We start from the raw sequence: 23,057 nt of genomic DNA, 5'->3' as shown, positions 1-23,057 counted from the left end.
GCCACCGTCAGTGCCATATTTCCTGCAGTAAGGCCTTATCTCCTCCGCCTCCCCAGACATCATCAGCTATTGGCGGACCAAGCATTCGATGCTTGAGACTATGGGAAGACATTATATTCAAACCACCACAAGAACCAAACCTATATGTCCGCCAATAGATGAATGGAAGAAAACATGGTACATGTACACAATGGAACATTTTATTTGGTTGTCAAGGAGAACCAAAGTGTGGTGTTTGCAGAAACATGGATGGAACTCAAAGTATCATCATGCTAAGGAAAATGAACCGGGAAAGTGGCATCATACAGTTCCTCTCATGTTCAGAATCTAAGGATGTTTAACGTAGGGCATGGCTACCTAGTGCTTTGAGATGTAAAGATGTAATTACACTTGCTTGCTCTTTGTACCACGGGAGCCTTGTGCCCTCCCCTTTTGTTTGGGGTGCGTAAGGACTGTGAGTAATAAACTTGGGGCTTTTGTCACAGTAGTCACTGGAAGTCCTCCGGACTCTGCTGTCTCTTTCTATGCCTATTTCTTTCCTCAGTCCACACTCCCCTTCTCAGGAATGTACCTGTTGAGCCCGACCCATTAATACAGTCCATCAAGGTAGAGATAACCCAGCAACAGGAGGCAGTCGGTCACACTGCATTCATTTTCAAGAAAGAGAGAAAGGCAGGGTAGAGAGAGGAAGCAAGAGGAAAAAAAAATGAGAGTGCTCAGTCTGGAATCCCAACTTATGAAATGGTCTCACCCGTATTCAGGGTGTGTCTTCCTATCTCAATCACCTAATAGGGACACTTTACAAATCTATCAAAGGCTTGTTTTTGAGGTGATTCTAGATGCTGTCAAATTGAAGCCAATACTAATAATTATCACACATACACTATTTAAAATGTTGGTAAGAATACAAAATGCTCTAACCATTATGGATAACAGTATCTATAGTAGTTATTCAAAATACTGAAAACAGTTACCTTACAAACCAACAACTCTACTTCTAAGAATATGCTCAAAAGAACTAAAAGTAGGATTATGAACATTTTGGGTCCTATAACATCATTTACAGTAGCTAAAGTATGAAAATAGTCACGAGCTGAAGAATGAATAACAATACGTAAGATATCCAAATGGTGAAATAGTACACAGCTTGAAAAAGATAGAACTTGTAATTTCTGCTACATGATGGATGGTCCCTGAGGATCTCAGCTAAGTAAAGTAGATCATTCACTTCTGTGTCATATCTATAGTGATCACAGAGCACAGAAAGAGTGTTCCAGAGACTACAGAGGGGAACAAAGAGCAATCCCATAGGCAGAGTTTCAGTTCTACAAGAGAAAAAGGCTACAAAGATGCACAGTGGTGTGGTAGCTACTCAATACTGGGAGTGAACCTAGTACCACTAAATTACACACATCTTTTAAGAGGGGAACCTTTGTTATGAGCTATGAGCATTTTATCACAATGAAGAAATTGTAGAAAAGACAGTGCTTGACATAGTGTCAAGACAAATATGACTACAAAATAATTTTTAAATCAGTTTAAAGTATCTCAAATTACCATGTCAGGGCCACAGATAGTGCCGTCTTCTACAAAGGTTTCGTCTCTGTCTTCAACAGTGCTATATGTTGTTGATGTGCTCTTAGGTATCCTCCCGCCTTTATAGAAAGATACACATACGTCATTTTGTACGTGCGTATAAACCGTAGAGATATTGACGAGCTTCACTATCCTCTTGAATGGCCATGTACAGACTAACTTCCCACACAGAACATCTCTGGAAGCATAATGGGAAAGGTCTCTTAGCATTTATTGACATAAGTAGTTGTTATCACAGGCTAGCAATTAAGGGTCCACACTAGGAAAACCAGCAATGCAGCCCGACCTTCTCTGAACGTTTTCTTTCTGTCTAGCTCGCTATACAATGTGAAACTAGAATTTACTCTTCTTTAACTTAGTATACATCTAAATTAAAAATAATGTCTTACTAAATTAAATCCAGGTTGAATCATTTTTATAATCATGATTATTAAAAAATAATCATCATGACAGCTTTTTTATGCTTTGTTCTAGCTACTGGAATTTGGATTTTTAATGACCATTGATTATACGTTTTTTAGTAGGTAAAACAAGATAACTTTTGTTAGATACATTTTGTGAGGTATATCATGTTTACCATAAAGATACACGTGAAATACTTAACACAATGGATAGCTCCTCAAAGCTATATACAAAAGCTGTTTCCAAGGTCACTGGAGCTTTAGCATTATTGGCCCTGGACAAATGTTCCATGGCAAGAGACAACAACCATTCAGTTGAGATCACGGGCCAAAGGAAATCTGACAAAGTCCCCCACAGTGGTTCCCACAGAACACATTCTAGTATTTGAGAATCTGCACTCTAGGTAAAAGTATAATTTTCTAAACACATACTCAAATTTACAATGATGAGAAATACAGTTGCCAAATCGATCACCTCTGGAATTCAACTCTTCATGACACCAGAAGGGAGCACCTCTCACACCTAAAGATAAAGACAAAGAGAAGTGAGATGGATTTGAGAGTTCAGCTCACACTCCTGGACCCACAGAGGCAGACTGGAAGCTGCAATGTGACTTCTTAGCATCATCCTATAAAGGTAAAATGATGGTAAAGTTTCAAGATCGCTGTTTTGTAAAATTGTAAATGGTCTCTGAGTATTTGATATTGTTTTTCTGAAATTCTTATTTGGAGTTCTGGCCAGAACATTATAAGAAGGTACACCATTTCTGAAGCTGGTACCCCAAAACCAGTCTCATAGTAGTGCTGTCAGAATGATGTCATATCAGTCAGGTGGAGTTATTGTTGTGGGGCCCACTTCTTCACTGATGCAAGCCACAGCAACACCCTTCACCCTGAGCTCCGCTAAAAGCCTTCCCAAGTGTCTTTATCATGTTTCAAAAAAAAAAAGTTCTTGTCAAATAGATCTTTCACTTCCTTGGTTAGAGTTACCCCAAGATATTTTATGCTGTTTGTGGCTATTGTGAAAGGTAAAGCTTCTCTGATTTCCCTCTCTGCTTCCATATCCTTTGTGTATAAGAGGGCGACTGATTTTTTGGAGTTGATCTTGTATCCTGCCACATTACTAAAGGTGTTTATCAGCTGTAAAAGTTCTTTGGTGGAGCCGGGCGGTGGTGGCGCACGCCTTTAATCCCAGCACTCGGGAGGCAGAGGCAGGCGGATCTCTGTGAGTTCGAGACCAGCCTGGTCTACAAGAGCTAGTTCCAGGACAGGCTCCAAAACCACAGAGAAACCCTGACTCGAAAAACAAAAAAACAAAAAAAAAAAAAAAAAACAAAAAAAAAAAGTTCTTTGGTGGAGTTTTGGGGGTCGCTTATGTACACTATCATATCATCTGCAAATACCAAAAGTTTCACTTCTTCCTTTCCAATTCGAATCCCCTTGATCCCCTTATGTTGTCTTATTGCTATTGCTAGAACTTCAAGCACTATATTGAAGAGGTATGGCGAGAGTGGACAGCCTTGTCGTGTTCCTGAGTTTAGTGGGATGGCTTTGAGTTTCTCTCCGTTTAGTTTGATGTTAGCTGTCAGCTTGCTGTATATAGCTTTTATTATATTTAGGTATGACCCTTGTATCCCTAATCTCTCCAATACTTTTATCATAAAGGGATGTTGAATTTTGTCAAATGCTTTTTCAGCATCTAATGAAATGATCATATGGTTTTTTTCTTTCAGTTTATTTATATGATGGATTACATTGATAGATTTTCATATGTTGCACCAGCCCTGCATCTCTGGGATGAAGCCTACTTGATCATAATGGATAATTTTTTCTAATGTGTTCTTGGATTCGGTTTGCCAGTATTTTGTTGAGGATTTTTGCGTCGATGTTCATGAGTGAGATTGGCCTGTAATTCTCTTTCCTGGTTGAGTCTTTGTGTGGTTTTGGTATCAGAGTAACTGTAGCTTCATAAAAGGAATTTGGTAATGACTCTTCTGTTTCTATATTGTGAAATACATTAAGGAGTATAGGTATTAGATCTTCTTGGAAGTTCTGGTAGAATTCTGCATTGAAACCATCTGGTCCTGGGCTTTTTTGGTAGGGAGGTTTTTGATAACAGCTTCTAATTCTTCGCGACTAACAGGTCTATTTAGATTGTTCACCTGGTCCTGGTGTAACTTTGGTATATGGTATTTATCTAAAAAAGTGTCCATTTCTTTTACATTTTCCAGTTTTGTGGCATACAGGCTTTTGTAGTAAGATCTAATGATTCTCTGAATTTCCTCTGTGTCTGTGGTTATGTCCCCCTTTTCATTTCTGATCTTATTAATTTGCATATTCTCTCTCTGCCGTTTGATTAGTTTGAATAGGGGTTTATCAGTCTTGTTGGTTTTCTCCAGGAACCAGCTTTTTGTTTCATTGACTCTTTGGATTGTTTTCTGTGTTTCTATTTTGTTGATTTCAGCCCTCAATTTGATTATTTCCAGTCTTCTACTCCTCCTAGGTGAGTCTGCTTCTTTTTTTTCTAGAGCTTTCAGGTGGGCTGTTAAGTCTCCAATATGTGCTTTCTCTGTTTTCTTTAAGTGGGCACTTAGTGCTATGAACTTTCCTCTTAGGACTGCTTTCATAGTGTCCCATAAGTTTGAGTATGTTGTTTCTTTATTTTCATTGAATTCAAGGAAGACTTAGTTAAGGGAGCCACCTTGGGGTTGGCAAGAGACTTGAACCTAGAGTGGCTCCCAGGAGCCCAAGGCGATGTCCCCAGTTAGTTCCTTGGGCAGCTGAGGATAGGGAACCTGAAATGACCCTAGCCTATAGCAATACTGACGAATATCTTGCATATCACCATAGAACCTTCATCTGGTGATGGATGGAGATAGAGACAGAGACCCACACTGGAGCACTGGACTGAGCTCCCAAGGTCCCAATGAGGAGCGGAAGGAGGGAGAAGATGAGCAAGGAAGTCAGGACCACGAGGGGTGCACCCACCCACTGAGACAGTGGGGCTGATCTATTGGGAGCTCACCAAGGCCAGCTGGACTGTGACTGAAAAACCATGGGATAAAACCGGACTCTCTGAACATGGCGAACAATGAGGGTTGATGAGAAGCTAAGGACAATGGCACGGGGTTTTGATCCTACTTCATGTTCTGGCTTTGTGGGAGCCTAGCCAGTTTGGGATGTTCACCTTCCTAGACATGGACGGAGTGGGGAGGACCTTGGACTTTCCACAGGGCAGGGAACCCTGACTGCTCTTTGGACTAGAGAGGGAGGGGGAGAAGAGTGGGGGGAGGGGGAGAAAGGTGGGAGGAGGGGGAGGGAAATGGGAGGCTGGGAGGAGGCGGAAACTTTTTTTTTCCTTTTCTCAATAAAAAAAAAATGAAAAAAAAATCAGTGATGCTATTGGCTGGGAGATGACTCAGTCAGTAATGGACTTCTCTCACACATCTGAGGCCTAGAGTTTGAATCTCTGGAACCCAAGTAAAAATCTGAGCATGTAATTCCAGTTATGGTAAAATGAAAAGGAGAAACAGACAGATCTATGGCCAACCAGGCTGACCTCTGTGACCGAGTCCCAGGTCATTCTTTCTATCACCTCCCCGCCACATTTTGGCCAGAGACAAATACTTTGGGGGAATATGTTGAGTTTTTTAAGTCATGCCTTTACTGTCTCTTGTCTAAAGGGACAATTCAAACGGAAAGTCCTTGTTCTCAGCTAACATGAACTTCGTCCATTCAGACACTATTTTTCCACGCAGCGAGTGACCCAATACTCAAGTAAGGAACTGAGTTGTCAACTCCCCCTTGATCATCAGCAAGCTCTTGAAGCCCCTCACTTTCCTCTACTGGAAACCAAGCTTCCTTTAAAACTTAAACTAAACCCTATGACTACAAATACAATATAATATTGTGGAACCTGTGTTTCTGCTTGTACATTCTTCCTCTCACAAACAGGAAGTCAATGTAAGTTCAGGGATCCTTTCTGCTGTCTTTTAGACATAAGAAAATGAGTTTCCTTTCAAATTAATGATTACCAAGCAAGACTTTGGCCAGTAATAGATGCCATACTTTTGTCCTATAGAGCTGAACTTTGGTGTTGGGATAATCAGATTTTAGAGGAGCATTATGGCCCTTACCTTTTCCAAGAAGCTTAATACATTGCTTGTCAGTAGTCCGGCACAATCCATTGAAGCAGAAGGCTTGACCCGAGTCACAATATTCCCCATCACGCAAGTATGTGTCACGCCCACAGTAAGAAAGGTTCCCATTACAATACTCAGGAAAGTCGCATTCTCCAGTTGATTTTCTACACGGTGTATTGATTGGTTTTATCTAGAAGAGAACATAAAAAATTACTTCCAGGAATGTTCTCTTTCTCTTTCTCTCTCAAATTTCGGTTTCCATTTTTTTTTTAAGTTGCCAAGATCAAAAAGAAAAATCTCACTAGGCAATGGTGGTGCATGCCTTTAATCCCAGTATTCAAGAGGCAGAGGCAGGCGGATCTCTGTGACTACGAGGGCAGCCTGGTCTACAGAGCAAGTTCCAGGACAGCCAGGGCTACAGAGAGAAACCCTGTCTCGAAACACCAAAAACAAAACAAAACAAAAGTTTGGATACTTGTGAGTGAAACTTGTGTCAAAATTCCCTTACCAAAGGCCTCCCATAAGACAATGTAACAAGGACCCAGGTCAACCTGAATGTATCTATCAAAAAATATTTTCGTAGCTTCAGTGGAGTAGGGGTGAGTTATGCCCATCCCAGGCTCAGGAAGATTTGTTCCTACACCTCTGAGCGTGTGTGGACATGGTTGGTTCAATCAAAAGTTCCCTTCAGGTATAGCAAGGACAACTAATTTTATTACCTTATTATTATCTTTTTTTTTTTTTTGGTTTTTAAGACAGGGTTTCTCCATGTAACAGTCCTAGACATCCTGGAACTAGCTCTTGTAGACCAGGCTGCCCTCGTAGTAACAGAGATCTGCCTGCCTCTGCCTCCAGAGTGCTGGGATTAAAGGCGTGTGCCACCACTGCCCAGCTGTTGTGTCCATTTTTAAAGGATTTATTTATTTTACGATTTTATGTGTGTGACTATTTTTCCTGTAGGTACATATGTGCACCATGTGCCTCTCTGGTGCATTCAGAGTGCAGAAGACACATCAGGCTCCCTGAGGCTGGAGTTACACATAGTTTTAGGCTGCCATGTGGGTGCTGGGAATCAAACTTGAATCTTCTGCGTAAGGAGCCAGTGCTCTTGACCACTGAGTCATCACTCCAGCCTGAAGAGGTGATTTCTAATAAAGGAAAACTCAATATGCACATGAGACAGAAGTTTCTACAAAGTTGATTTTTCTAGACTATTTCATCGCATCTGGTTTTGTTTGTTTGTTTTGTAATGTCTAAAAGGAAATGGTAAAGTGAGTTAGAATCTGAGAGGGACAGCAAAGAATTCTAAAATTCAAACTTTTAAAAATTCTCAGATGATAAGTACACTGGATAGGACCAGTAAAGCTGAAGGCATGGCAGTGGAAGCCATTACAAATGAAACAGAAAGTCAGTTCTTTAAAAGTTGGCAGAGAATCAGCCATCCATGAGATGTCTTCCCATGTCCAGTGGCATGTGTGTGACATTCTCAAAGGAGACCACAAAGACGTAAAGACTGAAGCAAATACTTGACAACAAAGCAGTTGAATGTTCCCCAAATATAATAAAAGCCAAGTTCAACAAACCCCGAGCAGAAGACGCATAAAGAAAACCATACTGATACACACTATCACCAAATTGCTCAAAACCAATGACAAAGATAAACCTTCAGGTGGAAGGTAGAAGACATGTGTAGAATAGCAAAAAGTAAGAATAATCGCAACGTTGTCATTAGAGATAGCACAAGCAAGAAAATAGAATAGCAACAACTTGAATTCATGACAAATAAAAATGTTATATTTCAGTATAGCAAGCGAAAATATGGTTTCAAACAAATAAAGATCAAGCGGATGGGAAGTGTCTCAGTCAGTCAAGAACTTGTCCATCAAGCTTGCTGACCTGAGTTTTCATCCAAGCACCCATTTAAAAGTCTGGAATTAGCAGCCTATGTTTGTAACCCCTGTTCTGGGGAAGTAGAGACCTGTGGAGCTCATTGACCAGCCAACCTAATGAGATCAACAGGGCACAGGTTAAGAAAATAAGACAGAGAGAAATCAAAGACGATCCTGCCAGCCTCTGGCCACCCCCACAGACACATAATCTGTGTCACATAAACACGGTCCCCAATAAAAAGCAAAATAAAGCCTGTTTTAGACTTTCAAAATCTGAAACCCTCTGTGAACTGAAAACCTAAACAACACACACATGCACATACACTATACCCATATACCACACACACACACACACACTTGCATGTACAGCCATGAACACACATACTCCAAGTTGGAAGCAAGGCAAACAAATACCCAAATGTTATATTTGAATCAACCTATTAATCTAAATGCAGCTATATAATAAGCAGCCAGCCAGGCTGCTGCATAAAAAGTAAGATCCTACTGAATGCTACTTAAAAGGGACTGTTTATATAAAGAAAATTTGAAATAAAATACATAAATGCCCAATGTAAATAATAATGCCCAATGTACTCTGCTAATATATAATGCTAGCTTTAGTGATAAAAATTGGAAGTGATGATATCAGGAAAGGCAGATCTCAGAATAAGGGATATTGTTATATATGAGAATTATTTTGAAATTATTAAGAGAGCTGTTCATTAATGCATTACAATCATAACAACAACAATGCAATAATAACAACAGTGTGAACATTGATGCAGCAAGTAACAGAACGTCAAAACACGTGAAATTAATACTAAAAATCTGCAATAAAAAGTAGGCAAATCCACAATTGAGAGTTATTTCAAGGACTGATGTAGTAAGAAAATGATAAATGGGCTGGGTGGTGGTGGCACACGCCTTTAATCCAGCACTCAGGAGGCAGAGGCAGGTGGATCTCTGTGAGTTTGAGGTCAGCCTGGTCTACAAGAGCTAGTTCCAGGACAAGCTCCAAAGCAACACAGAGAAACCCTGTCTCAAAAAAAAAAAAGTTAGTTAGCAAACAATTTTAACAAGACAAAAGCCTTATCCTTTGTTGCCCCAAATGAGAATGTTTACTGCGTTCATAATGGTTCATAATGGTAGCGCTGCTGCGGACAAGGCGTAACTTCTATACACAGAGCATCTGAGAGCACTTACTATACTCTCTCCAGCTTCCCAAAGGAGATGCTGCTAGTCTCTGTGTGGAAGCAGAACTGACCTCCATTGAGTTCCAGAGCTGGTTTGACAAGACCCAGACCCCTAAATGTATGGATTTCACCTCTCCAGTCTTGCCGTGGTTTTTCCTGGCTGAGATCCCAGAACAGAGGCAAGCTCTGCCGTGACATTTGGACTCTATTGTTATCAGAGCACTCGATGAGTGGAGGGCTGCTTTTCTGACATGGAGGGTGTCGTGAGCAAACCCGTCTTACGCACCATCTGGGCAATGGGATTTGACCATTTGAGTAGGTCTGTCTTTCCGTTCATACCCGTTGACATCATTTTTGTATCTGGGTGCTCTAGGGTTGGATGCATATGTACTATCAACTTTATGCCCCCTTGATGAATTGTCTCCTTAGTATCATATAACTACCTTCTTGTCCTATAGGAAAGGTTTGTAGGTTTTTTTGGGGGGGGTGGAGGAATTATAGATGTTTGTTTTACTTAAAGTCACAGTAGTCTGGAACCTGGACCCAATGGGGTCTTCCACATCAATCACTAAGAAGAAAATGCCCTACAGTCAGATCTGATGGAGGCAGTTTCTCAATTGAGGTTCCCTCCTTTCAGATTAACTCCAGCTTGTGTCAAGTTGGAATAAAACTAGCCAACACTGTGTGTGTGTGCATGTGCGTTGTGTGTGTGTGTGCATGTGTGTGTGTGTGTGTGTTACTGTTCCTCTAGTAACCGTGACTAATACAATCCCATACTCAGTGAATGACAAGAGCATCACTGCCTCGGTCTTTGAGTTTCTGCTGTTTACTTTGCCCAGTATTCTTTTCTTAGGATGTAAACATGAATGGAGCTCTCTTTAAACAGTTTACACACTGAGGAAGAGGACAACTGCCACATTAGCTGAGTGCGGTCGAGCAAAGGCTGTTCCCAGAAGACAGTAAAGCAACTTCAGTGGGCACAAGAAACCCATCTAACTTCTTGACCTCACATAAGCTACACACAGAAAATATGGGTGAGGGGGCTGGAGAGATGGCTCAGAGGTTAAGAGCATTGCCTGCTCTTCCAAAGGTCCTGAGTTCAATTCCCAGCAACCATATGGTGGCTCACAACCATCTGTAAAGAGGTCTGGTGCCCTCTTCTGGCCTGCAGGCATACACACAGATAGAATATTGTATACATAATAAATAAACATTTAAAAAAAAAAAAGAGCCGGGCGGTGGTGGCGCACGCCTTTAATCCCAGCACTCGGGAGACAGAGGCAGGCGGATCTCTGTGAGTTCGAGACCAGCCTGGTCTACAAGAGCTAGTTCCAGGACAGGCTCCAAAACCACAGAGAAACCCTGTCTCGAAAAACCAAAAAAAAACAAAAAAAAAAAAAAGAAAGAAAATATGGGTGAGAAAACCTGGCAGAGCCACACGTGATCAGACAGACACGTTGGCCACCAGAGAAAAACACTTCAGAAAGCCAAGTTAGGAGAGAAGGAAGCTAAGAAATGATACCCAAGAGAGCAGAGGAAGTGATAGATTACTGAATGGACTCCAAGTGGGGAATGGATACAGAGTATCACTGAATTGTCAGCTAAGAGAGATACTGATGCTTTCCTCTCTTTGAACTATGTATTTTATTTCAAGAGAGTGGTTGCTGGGCTGTTATCAAAGGTGGGTTTTCCTCTTACCGTGCAGTCTTGCCTACAACATTCTCCAGAGCCACATATAGCCTTGGGCTTTAATCGGCATGACATGGGGTCACAGCACGCTCGGTGTGTACAGTTCTGCAAGGAAATGAAAGTCTTACTCATCTCTGTCTGGTCATGCAGCATCAAACAAAGCTGCGCACCTGACCCTGAAAATCACACAGTTTTTCTTACATGTATAGTTTCAATAAATATATTCTCCTGGAAATAATCTCTCATTCAGCAGTTTGCAGAGACATTTTCTCCCTGTGTAGTGCAGTTCAAGAAGACCTACCATGAAAGCACCCAGGGGAGAATGCTACTTGATCTCTTGTTAACAGCCACTCTCCTTAAACAGTTCTATATTCTGGAGTTTACGTCAAGCCTCGTCCATCGCTACTGTTCATGTGTAAATCCCAACATTGAGCATCCCTAGTGGTCCTCAGACACAGAGCCCATTGTAATCAATAAGACTGCTTGTTAAATATCAAACTGCTACACCCCTGAAATAAAGCCTGACTTATCAGACTAATATTTATTCGTGTTCCTGTTACAATGTACTTCCGAAAGGCATTGGATTTTATATTGCCTTACTCTGAACTGTGCCCCTGAAGTTACTGATGCCCACGCTTAAACTCTTGGGGAAACACTGTCAACTGCCCGACCCTGTCATAACTCTCTCCTCTGTATTCAGTTAGGTTCATTTGTCACCTGACGAGGTCACCCCCGAGTACATACAGGAAGCTGTTTAGCAAAAAGTGCCACAGCCAAAGGTCTATTCATATATTTGTTAATTGTCTCAAGGGCAGTATTGAAGAGGGCCGGCTTGATGAATACGAGTTAGCAGCTGTTAATAGCCCAACGGTGAAAAGAAACGTTTAGCCGGGAAAGGGCTAGCAAATCACAGCTGAGTCTCAAAGCTGCACGGTATCCGATGGCAAACAAAAGTGTATGCCAAGGACAACGCTGCTCTCAGGGAGAGAAAACTGGTCATCGGATGTCCAGTGGAGAGTGTCGGATATGCCACCAACTCCCACAACTGAGTCACTTGTCCTCAGCCCTTCCAGGTGGGGGCTGGCAGCCTGAGGGACTCTTAGAGTGCTAACCTCCTTCAGTCCATGTTGAAGCTGGGTGCTGATGCAGCAGTGGCAACAGCTGTGTTGATGCTCTCGCCAGCAAAGGACGAAAGCAAGAAGGCAAAAGCAACACCCATTTTTTTCTTCTTCTTAATGTAGATATTTCTTGCTATAAAGTGCCCTCTCGGAACTGCTTTTGCTGCCACATAGAGATTTTGAGAGGTTTTGGTTTCAGCTCTTATTCACCTCAAGATAGTTTATTATTTTCTTTTTTATCTATTTCTCCATTGACTCATTAGTTACTCTGAGGCAAGTGCTTACTTTTCATCTGTTTGTGATTTTTCCATATTTATATTGGGACAGTGCTGTTATAGTTTAATATTATAGTTGGTTCACATACACAAGATAAGGATGTATATCCTACTGCCACTAAATAGGAAGGTGTGTGTGCATGTGTTGTGTGTGTTGTGTATTTGGTCTAAAGTGAAGTCTGAGAAAACTACTTCATTATTTACTTCCTGGATGGGTTTTTGACCACTGAAAGCAAAAACTGAAGTCTCCTTCTGCCGGTTTATATGTTTCTACCTTCATATCTTCTTCAATGTGTTCTGCGTATGTAGTCGCTCCAATGTTAAATAAATGCATGCCTACAGCCATTAAAACCTTCTCAATGATTTAGCTTGAGTTTATCATGACAAACCTTTGGACTTGGACTTCTTTTAGAGGTATGTGTCATTACTGCTCCTCATTCTTGCGTCTTTTGACCCTTTCACTTGAAGTATGTATGTGTTCTTAACTCAGAGGGAATATCCTGCTGTCAAAATACAGCTGGTTATTATTTATGGCTGGAGAATTCTGCTAAGATTCTATGAAAGGCATTGTAGGGATGAGCTTCCTCTGCTTCTACTTGTCTCAGACTTTACTTCCTTATTTCTGAAAGACAGACTTCCTGAACACAAGCTTCTTCTTCCTGATTTCTCTCAGGGCTTCAGATAGACAATCCCACTCTCTCTGGTTCCGAAAGGCTACTGAAGAATTCATGTAAAGCCTCACTCTTGTCCCTTTGTATGTCATCGGCTTTAAAATTTCTTTCCACTTTTGACAGTGTGGATGGAGACCTTATTAGGATAAAACCATCCAATGGCCGCTGCTTCGTGGTTCTCAACCTGTGGGTCATGCCCCCTCTGGTGAGTGATATGTCAGATTTCACACTACTTGTTTCCATTCTTAAATATACAGATTCTCACAACAGAAAGAAGATTACAGTCATGGAGCAGCATCTTCGTTACTTCACAGTTAGGGTCAACAAAGCATGAGGAGCTGTATTAAAAGTTAGCAGAATTAGAAAGGTTGAGAACCACTGGCCCAAACTATTTGAGAAAATGTAAGAGTTCACAAATCTTCCCCCTAGATTTGGGAAGTTCTAAGTAATTTTTTAATATGCTTTTTATAAAGTTTTTTTTCTCTTTTGGAAAGTTCCATAAGAGGAATTTTTGCATTTAAAAGCACCACAAAAGCTCTGTAGTCTAAGAGAGAAAGTTTTTTCTGCTTTTCTTACACATGAGAGACTGAGATGCGTTGAGGAAAAAAGGAACCACCAACCTTCAAAGTGCCGCAGTCACACTGCTCTTTCCCCTCCAACACGCCATTGCCACAGATCCGTCTCGGCCTGCGTTGACGTTTTCTCTCCATAGGCCAGTCCTGGAGACATCCAAGGTCTTTGCCCATGGACAACTGTTTAAAGTCATCCAAGCTGCAGGTACTAAATCTCTTCATGCCCCCAAAATATCTAGAACATAACAGTGTGTGCATGGTCAAAGCTTCTGCCATGTACTTCAGTTCCCATAATGCCATGTTTGACAAAGATTTCAAGAGTGCCCGCCATCCTTCACAGAAAAGTGCACTTTTGAACACAGTGATTGGATTGCTAAGATATTTTCTCAGACTTCTTTATATCTACCAAGAAAAAGTGAAAACTAATGATACGATTTTAAAAAATTGTCACATACTGTACTTATGTAGAACCTGGTGCAGGTGGCCCCTCAGTACATGTGAGGTACTGATCCAGGGATCCTTCCCGACTTCTGCTACCTAGACAGCAGCATCATAGACACTAAAGTCTCTTATCCATGGACGCGTGTTATCATTCTGCTTCTCCTCACCAAGTATACATGAAAATTCATAAAATAAGGTGAGAAGAAATCTGCAAAGCTGAGATGCGAGTTAACAGAAACACAAGACCTAAAGGACCACATAGGGCCTGGACATTTTCTATCTGCCTGCCCTCCCCATGACTGACGTGGGATTCATGACTTTGTAACTACAGAACTTGATAGGAAAAGATAGATCAAAGAGGCTCCCTCCTCCCCAAGATCAAACAGACAAGAAAGTGGGCACCACCAGCCAGAGAAAGCAATTAAAGCATTGCTTACCTACTGTGAAAGAAATAGAAATTATTGTAGTTACTGCATGACAGTATCTCAAAAGTGGGGTGACCCTACAGAGAGATCCAGAATGCCTGCTGTGTATGTAAACAAAGGAGATGGAGCAAGTGTCAAAGGGACACCTGGGCTCTCATGCTCACTGCCACAGCCTTCACAAATACCACAATATAGGATCAACCCACATGCTCGTCACAAAATGGGGAGAGAAATCAAATGTGTGTCTTTGCAGCTATTCAGCCATAAAAAAAGTACATAGCCCCCTCGTTTGCAACAATGTGGGTGGGCCTAGGGGACATTCAGCTAAGTGAGAGGATCCAGGGACACGAAGAAAAATGTCACATCAAAAATAGGATTTAAAATTTTGAAAAATAGGACTTAAATTTTTGAGTCTATAAAAGTTGGCAGTGGAATAGTGGCTGCCAGATGCCATGGGGAGCAGGGAGAAGAAAATAGAGAGAAAGGTCTGCCCTGATGAAAGAAATAAGTTCTGCCTTCCAGGCATGGCAGGGTGATTAGAGCTAGCGTTAATGCATTCCGTATCTCAAAACTATTGGGGCAGGAGGACAACTCTGAGACAGTGTCACAAAACAGTTAGGACAGCTTTTAATGTCATCACAGAAAAGAAAGTGTCAAGCTGAGAGGAGGCTCAACATTCAGAGTTGATCAATGCATAATATACTCATGAATCAAAATTTCATAGTGAACATCAGGATGCTGTAGCAGCATTATATACCAAAAAGAGCAAAATAAACACTAAGAGAAAAGAGAAGTGCAGGTGGAGGCTATCAAGACACACAACACAGTGGGTGGAGTTTAAAATCCACATGTTCACTAAGGAAAAGAGCATAACAGCTCGTCAAAATATATGTGTGTGTGTGTATTATATAGCATACATAATATATAGTGTATATATATACATATATATATGTATATAATCAATACTTTAATTCAGTTAACAGAAACAGAAAGCCATAGAGTTTGAAGTCAGGGATGGTAAGCCAGTTGAAAGCAAGAGGAAACATGTGTGCTTAGTAAAGCAGGTTGTCTCACATTGCCTTGGACGTCATTAGGCAAACATCTCCTGTACAGTGACAGGTGTTGGTGTTGTCGTACGTGAGGCCCATGCCGAGGCTCAGCAGCTGTGCGACGATGACACTGTATGACTCTAACGATAAGCCTTTGGGGTACTGAACATGAACAGAAGGGAAGGAGTTAGCAAAGCAACGCTGACTGCCAGGAAAACTGATTTATTAACACGTTCGAGACACCTCCATGGATGCAGCTGTAGCAGTGATATAAATGTTTTGATGACAATCAATTTATTAATATATCTGAAACACCTCTATGGATGCAGCTGCAGTAGTGATACAAATGTTTTGATGACAAGCAATTTATTAATATATCTGAGACAACTCCATGGATGCAGCTGCAGTAGTGATACAAATGTCTTGCTAATGGGTTCATTAAACATGGGTGGATCAGTAGAGGAAGTTTGACTTCCAAGTACTATTATTGTTGTTAAATGACAGCCACACAGCTGCCTTAGGAAGGGTGACACCTGAACACTGCCTCATTTTTAAGCCTTCTTTGATGTAACTTTGACACAGTGCCTTTAATCTTCTATTCAATAATCAAATCTGCATTCATCAATGGGTCCCAGTAACTCAGATTTCCCAGTATTAATGGCCTCTATGATGTCCTTCTGTTGTGGAGAGGAAGCTAGTTTTGACCTCTTCTGATTCATCCAATACACTAGGGGAGTGGGGAATCATTCATGAATAGCTTGTGCAAATACTGCCTTTGTGCAGTCTCTATCTTGACCATATTAAGAAAACAGTGGCTATGTGGGGAGTGGGGACTTTTGGAGAGACCTCCATGTTGGAGGCATGTTTCCTGCAGAGTGAGAGCTGCCAGGTCCCTGAGCTGGGATTCTGAAAGCAACAACAGCCTCAGACGATGTTTTTTGCCCACAAGCTAAATGTAAAAAACAAAATGGGCAGTCTCACATATGCTTTTCAAGTGACATTATGACATCATTTAAAGTATCACATTTGTTTAAATGTTCTCAATTTAATCATAAATTTTTATGTATCTGCTAGCTGTGATGTCCAGTTTGTACCTGTGAGGACAGAATAAAGGTGATCGAGTTGAATATCAACCAACAAAAAGTGTCCATGTTTAGGCTGTGAATATCATAAGCAGAGCTTGCCCGCTAGTTGATACAAGGAAGGGATTCCTGCTCCCACCATTTCCTTCAACACACAGCACTGAAAACCTAGCAGGAACAATCAGTCAAGAAAGAGAACAGCCATGCAAGAAGAAAGGAAAAGGAAGTCACTGTGGTCTACAAAAGGCATTCGCTCCTGCTCAGAGAGCCTGCGGATTCTCTGACGTGCTGTTGGGACACACAATGCTAACACATAAAGTTTAGTCACACTTGCAGTAATAATGCAGCAGAAAAAAACAAGAAAATCATGCTACTCCTGACACATAACCAACACAAAATGCTTAGACAGGGGCTTACTGAGCCCCAAAATACAGACTAAGGAAATTAAAGTGACACACATACCCTGAAAGCGCTCCCAATCTCAGCGAGTAGAAGAGCAGAAAAGGGGGAGGATGAACTGTGGGAGCCAGATGGGTGGAAGACAGCAGGAGAATACTGCCACAGAACCAACTAAGCAGGGCACAGGAAGGCTCACAGAGACTGACTGGCTCAGCCATCACAGAACCTGCAGGACCTTCATAGCTAGGTCCTCTGCATATATTCTATGGTTGTTGGCTTGGTGTTTGGGGGAGACTCCTGACAGTGGGAATTAGGGTGTCTCTGACTCTTTCGCCTGCTCTTGGGACCCCTTTTCTTCTACCTAAATTTTCTTTGCCTAAATTTAATGTGAGGGTTTGTACCTAGTCTTATTCTAACTTGCGATAACATATTCGGTTGATGCCACTGGGAAGCCTGTTCTTTTCTGGGGCGGGGGGAATGGGGCTGACAGAAATAGGGGTATAGAACTAGGGCAGATGGGAGCGGGGAGTGGAAGGAGAGGACAGTGGGAAGTACGATCAGGATGTATTGTATGAGAGAAGACTAAATAAATAAATAGAAGATTTTCTCCTCTGATAAGATATTTAGAAATTTTTGAAACATGGAAAAAAAGAGTAGGGAAGGAAAATCGGATAAAACTGCATACCAGGGCAACAGCAACATCAAAATCCACTCTGCACAATTCCCCTGGATACAGGGCTCCAGTAGAAACAGGATGCTCGTCAAAGCTACAAAATGAACAGGTGTATATCGGAAAGCAGTGTTAGTAATGTCAGCAATTTTCATAGGATGAAATATTATAAAACATGTACTATATTCTCAGCTCTATGCCACTTAGGGTTGTATAATTTAGATATATTTCCCCAAAGCTTCAATATTAAGAATATTTCAATGTTAATTGTGAATTTCATAACTATCTGGGAATATATAAGGGTAAGACCTAATCATCTAGTAATGGCAGCTTTCAGTTTAATTCCATATACTCTGTATGCGTGTGAATAAAACTTTGAGTATCTATTTAGCTAGGAATCCCTAAAACTTCACTTTTGAGGCCTTGTCATTCATTTATCATTAACAGTAAATAGATCTTTATTTAAAAATAAAAATATTAACTAGGTGATTAATTAATTACGTAAGAAACGGAACTATCGAGATCTGATAGCAGGTCACAGACATTTGTAAGCCAAAGCGGTTTGATTCTTTTTCACCCACTTCTAATTTGCCATTATTCTTGAGGTTTTGTTCTGTTTGATAGGAAAGTGGCTGCAGCCACCAGCAAGCACTCCACCATCTCTCTCATCTCCGGCGGTCTGTGTTGTTTAAGAAAAGTGTGTGCAGTTTTCCTCATATAGTCCTAAGGGAGAAGCCTTCATAGCTTGCAGTTTTTATAGTCATGATATCCAAGAAATTAGAACACAATATACAGAAAACAAATGTGTATCTTTATAAGTAATATGTCATTTGAGCTATTCCTTCAATGTCAGTAGAGACAGGATATATGCTTACGCCAGTAAGTATGAAACATGCTTCTGTTTGTGGTCTCGTTTCCAGTTTAAAAATGCCATCAGCAAACTCTTAGGACTCTCTGGGACAGAAATTCTGTTTCCATTTGACCAGATTTCAATGGAATGTATTACAACCGTCAGTTCTAACATGGAGAACATCTAAAAAGAAAATATAAAAAGATAAAGGAATTTCTATATGAATTTGAACATCCTCAAAACACTTAAAAACATATTTAACATGGTACTTTTGGTTACACAATAAGAGCTCAGCAAACTATATGGCATAGATCCATATCTCTGGTTTTACAGATTACATAGACAAATTTGCTTTTGAAAACTCACAGTGTTGACAAGGCCGATGACATGAGTAACTTTCTGTATCACAGTTTTAATGTCGGAGCCCATGTAATCAAACTGAAAAAAAAAGCAATATTGAAGAATGAATGGATCTAAAGTAACAAGGGCATGCTTTTAAACAAACAAACGTGTTGTCCTCTGAATAAGCAATAAGACTGCATTCTGATGGAAACCCATAAAATCAATAATGATAAGCAAATAATTATTTCAAAATACCCAATAACATGAATTTTAACACCATACAATACATTGTAGACCAGGAACAAGGTGGAGTCATGATGGCTCCAGCCATACTGTCTCCACAGACAGATGCATGTCAACAGTTGCACACAACAGTCCACATTCACAGTAGCTGAGGAAGCCAGGCAAAACACCACAATGGCTGGTAGCAGTAGAGCCATAAGGAAAAGTGGTAGAAGTACTCATGGGTCTTGGGATGCATGTCTACAGAAGACAGGAACTAGGAGGGGAACCATGTGTGAGGAAACCACAGAAGAGGCACGGGGGGTGGGGGGGTTGGTATGAAAGCATAAGGGAGGAATGCTAGGCACAGAAAGATTGAAATGGGTACAGGAGTGGGAGGGGAGGCAAAGGAAGGGGAGGGAAGAGGAGGGGAGAGAGGCAACCTAAACCAAAGATGGTTTTAAGAGCATACAGAAAGCTACTAGTTTATAAACTAACTAAGCATTATCATTCTAGAAGAGCGTGAACAGAGGTAACCTGCTAGTGAGGATAATACTGCTCCCAGGAGCAAGGCATAGGTTTTGAAACAAAAAATCCCAGTGCCAAATGCTGGATACCTCTGATGCCAAAGGCTCCCAAAAACATACATACGATTGCCAGCTTTTTCTTGGTTGCCCATACGAAGTAGGCACTAAAATTCTATTGCTATGAAGACCACATACTTTGGATACAGGTCACAGAGCCATCAAGCTAGACCCGAAGTGAAAGCTCACTGTCCGTGAGCTAGCCCCCACCGTGTAAGAAGAAAGTATGTCAGCTCCTGTGACAAAGAAGTCTTTTCCAGTCTTACCCAGCTGTAGGCTCTAAGTGCTATAATACTGTCAGACAAGACATGCCCACACATTCAATAATAAGAAAGGGGTCACAGAAGTGGAGGGAGGACGAGACAGGGGGATAGATGCAGATATGGTCATAACACACTGTTTACATCTAGGAGACTGTCAAAACAAACAGCAATAGAAAGAATAGGACACACCAGCTTCTTATCCACGACAATATCCATCTCGAAGTACCGTGGGGATAACTTGATTAATGATGTTTTCTGAAAGACACACGACATGGGTCCTGAGAAAAAATTTTAAATGCCATCTTCTGTTAAAATTATATTTATAAATAAGATAGAAGACATCTGCTACAAACTGTAATAAGGCTGTTTTCAAACACAAAATTTCGCTGCCATTCAGAGGATCTCCCAGCACAGAAATGCTGCCGTTAGCAAGAACTTTCAGTTAGACATCTCAAGCTGGATGAGAACTTAGGAATCTTGATTTTGTAATATTCGAAATAAAATTCTAGGTTTATAACCCAAGCCTTGCTTTTCTTGATCCTCTGATAATCTAAAACTATCCATGTAGGAAGATATTTTTGCTAACAAGTGTGAGGAATGAGGAAGCTGATTTAGCTAACCATGTACTTCAGAAAAAAATCCTACCAAAGTTAGCAATTGATGGTGTTACTGGAGCCAGGCATACTGCCAGGCCAGTTTAGGGGGCTTTGCTAATGGAAAGGTCATTACTCTATTTTACCTTATGAACGTCATTGAAATTATCTATTTTTGAACTGCCACAAAAGAGTTAATACTTTCATCTACATGACCTGAATAATTCTGTGTTAATGATCTAGAAGCACGGGGATTAAAACTTTAGCCGCTTTCAGTTCTAAGTTCAAATCTCCTTGTTTCTGAGATTAATTACCTAAGTTTCTACTGAACCCGTGTCTAATTTCAACTGTAAATCCTCTAGCGATTAAAAATGGCACAGGACCTTCATTTAAAAAATAAAACCACATTAAAGTGTACTTCAAATCAGGAGAGAGAGCATGAGCAAGGAACTCAGGACCACGAGGGGTGCACCCACACACTGAGACAATGGGGATGTTCTATCGGGAACTCACCAAGACCAGCTGGCCTGGGTATGAAAAAGCCTGGGATAAAACCAGACTCGCTGAACATAGTGGACAATGAGGACTACTGAGAACTCAAGAACAATGGCAATGGGTTTTTGATCCTACTGCACGTACTGGCTTTGTGGGAGCCTAGGCAGTTTGGATGCTCACCTTACTAGACCTGGATGGAGGTGGGAGGTCCTTGGACTTCCCACAGGTCAGGGAACCCTGATTGCTCTTTGGGCTTTCAAGGGGAGGGGACTTGATTGGGGGAGGGGGAGGGAAATGGGAGGCGATGGCGGGGAAGAGACAGAAATCTTTAATAAATAAATAAATAAAATAAAGAGTACTTCAAAAGCATTTTTCATTTCATAAGACTATATAAAATGAGTTGAAAGAATAGACACATACCTTCACATTCCTTTTGAATTGAAATTGTGAATTATTATACCAATAGTAACTCTGATCTTCTTCTAATACAGGAATCTCAGTGTTGTCATTTATGATCTCATAGATCACGTGCACAAATCCCGATATGGTTTCCACAGGTTCAATTCCATAGGAGACATTTTCGAATTGTATTGTTCCCCTGAACATTAGAACAATCAAAGAAAAGTCTGAAATGATTCAACCAAATCTATAATATTCTAATGGTAGAGTTTGGTCAGGATTTTCTTAATGCCAAAGTCAACTTTGTTTGCCTACTTTACCTGCATTTTCTTCAAGGTTATACCAGAACTAGATCACTGTACTAGGAATGCATACGCCTGCCTATTACAGACATGGAAGAGATCAGGTATAGGCATGGATGTGTGCTTCGAAACAATTAATAGTCCTCTCTGGTGTGTTATGTATTGGCTTTCTGGACTAGCCTGTTGAGGCTGCAGGTACTCTTCCTTAGTCTTGGGTCCTGTGCTGGTCATTTTTGTTAACTTGGCACAAACGTGGACATCTTTTAAAAGAGGGGATCCTAATTGAGAAAAGGCCTCCATCAGATTGCCTATAGTCTGCAGAGTGTTTTCTTGATTAATGATGGGTGTGAAGGGTCTAGGCTACAATGGGTGCTGCTACCCCTGGGCAGGTGGTCCTGAGTTGCATAATAAAGCAAACTGGTCAAGTCAAGGGAAAACAAGTCAGTATTCCTCCATGGCCTCTGCTTCAGTTCCTGGCTCCCAGTGCCTGCCCTGACTTTAGCGATGGACTGTTAACTAGAAGTATAAGATTAAACATACTTTCCTTCCCCAGTTGTTTTGGTCATAGTCTTTCTCACAGCAATAGAAACCTAGCTATGATAATATCTTTAAATAGTATATATAACCTGAGTCCTGAGCAAATGCTGAGTGTCACAAGAGAGTTTGGAAAACCTGCGACATATCCATTGTAAGTGCAACTTTCCTAAAAAAAAAAAAAAAAAAAAAATGTACAAATGAAAGCAGATGGTTAACTCATTCTTAAATACACACCCAAGACATGTCATTTATATTTATCATTTACCTACCTCAATACTTTGGTCTAAAAGTCAATTATCAACAAATTTGTCTCAAACAGAAAGTAAGTAGTGTGTTACACAACGTGTATCAAGCAGAAAGTAGTGTGTTATACAATTCCAGTGAATGTATAAAATAACACTAAAGTAATTACTAGAGATGGTTTGTTTTAAAGAAGAAAACCCAGATAGCAAATCTGTATGAAAGAAACCTTAAGGCTTACCAGAAAAGACAGAGGTTGAGAACGACGGATATCATAGTTGTCATATGTGTAGATCACTGAAGTTGAAGTTATATATGATCTATGCAAAAATCCCAAAAACATCTTCCGATGGAACAAATGTAAAAGGCAACAGTCTTTACATAAAAATTAATTGAATACCTGTCATCTTGCTATATTCTATTGTCTAAATATTTCCTCTCGCTGATATTAGCCTTTTGAATAGCGAAAAAACTAACATGCTGATTAATGGGCAGCTTGGAACAGCAGATAACTCAAAGAAATAATATAGGCTCCGACGCCCAGGGTCTTTCAAATCTTTGTTTCTGTCACTCATTGACATCAGATTTTATATTTGAATCTCTAAGTAGAATGTGGGA

General features: G+C 40.7%; 1 protein-coding gene across 1 annotated transcript in view; it reads right to left on the bottom strand.

Annotated features, from left to right (window-relative positions):
- LOC121462140 (disintegrin and metalloproteinase domain-containing protein 5-like) overlaps positions 1-23,057 on the bottom strand; it is a 39,850-nt gene that overhangs the window by 12,872 nt on the left and 3,921 nt on the right. Inside the window, exons 4-16 of the mRNA XM_041673556.1 lie at positions 22,681-22,759; positions 22,289-22,365; positions 21,382-21,559; positions 20,063-20,128; positions 18,829-18,900; positions 18,488-18,645; positions 17,628-17,709; positions 15,487-15,623; positions 13,595-13,781; positions 10,920-11,015; positions 6,134-6,329; positions 2,430-2,520; positions 1,558-1,774 (exon numbers count right to left, since the gene is read on the bottom strand). Coding sequence (XP_041529490.1) covers positions 1,558-1,774; positions 2,430-2,520; positions 6,134-6,329; positions 10,920-11,015; positions 13,595-13,781; positions 15,487-15,623; positions 17,628-17,709; positions 18,488-18,645; positions 18,829-18,900; positions 20,063-20,128; positions 21,382-21,559; positions 22,289-22,365; positions 22,681-22,759 — 1,636 coding nt within the window. The remainder of the gene's footprint in view (positions 1-1,557; positions 1,775-2,429; positions 2,521-6,133; positions 6,330-10,919; positions 11,016-13,594; positions 13,782-15,486; positions 15,624-17,627; positions 17,710-18,487; positions 18,646-18,828; positions 18,901-20,062; positions 20,129-21,381; positions 21,560-22,288; positions 22,366-22,680; positions 22,760-23,057) is intronic.

This window comes from Microtus oregoni, unplaced genomic scaffold (genome assembly GCF_018167655.1).
Source record: "Microtus oregoni isolate MIOR12 unplaced genomic scaffold, Mior012 000024F_ref0000369, whole genome shotgun sequence".
NCBI classification, from domain to species: domain Eukaryota; kingdom Metazoa; phylum Chordata; class Mammalia; order Rodentia; family Cricetidae; genus Microtus; species Microtus oregoni.
The sequence above is the reverse complement of the archived record's forward strand: the minus strand, read 5'-3'. Positions and strand labels throughout refer to the sequence as shown.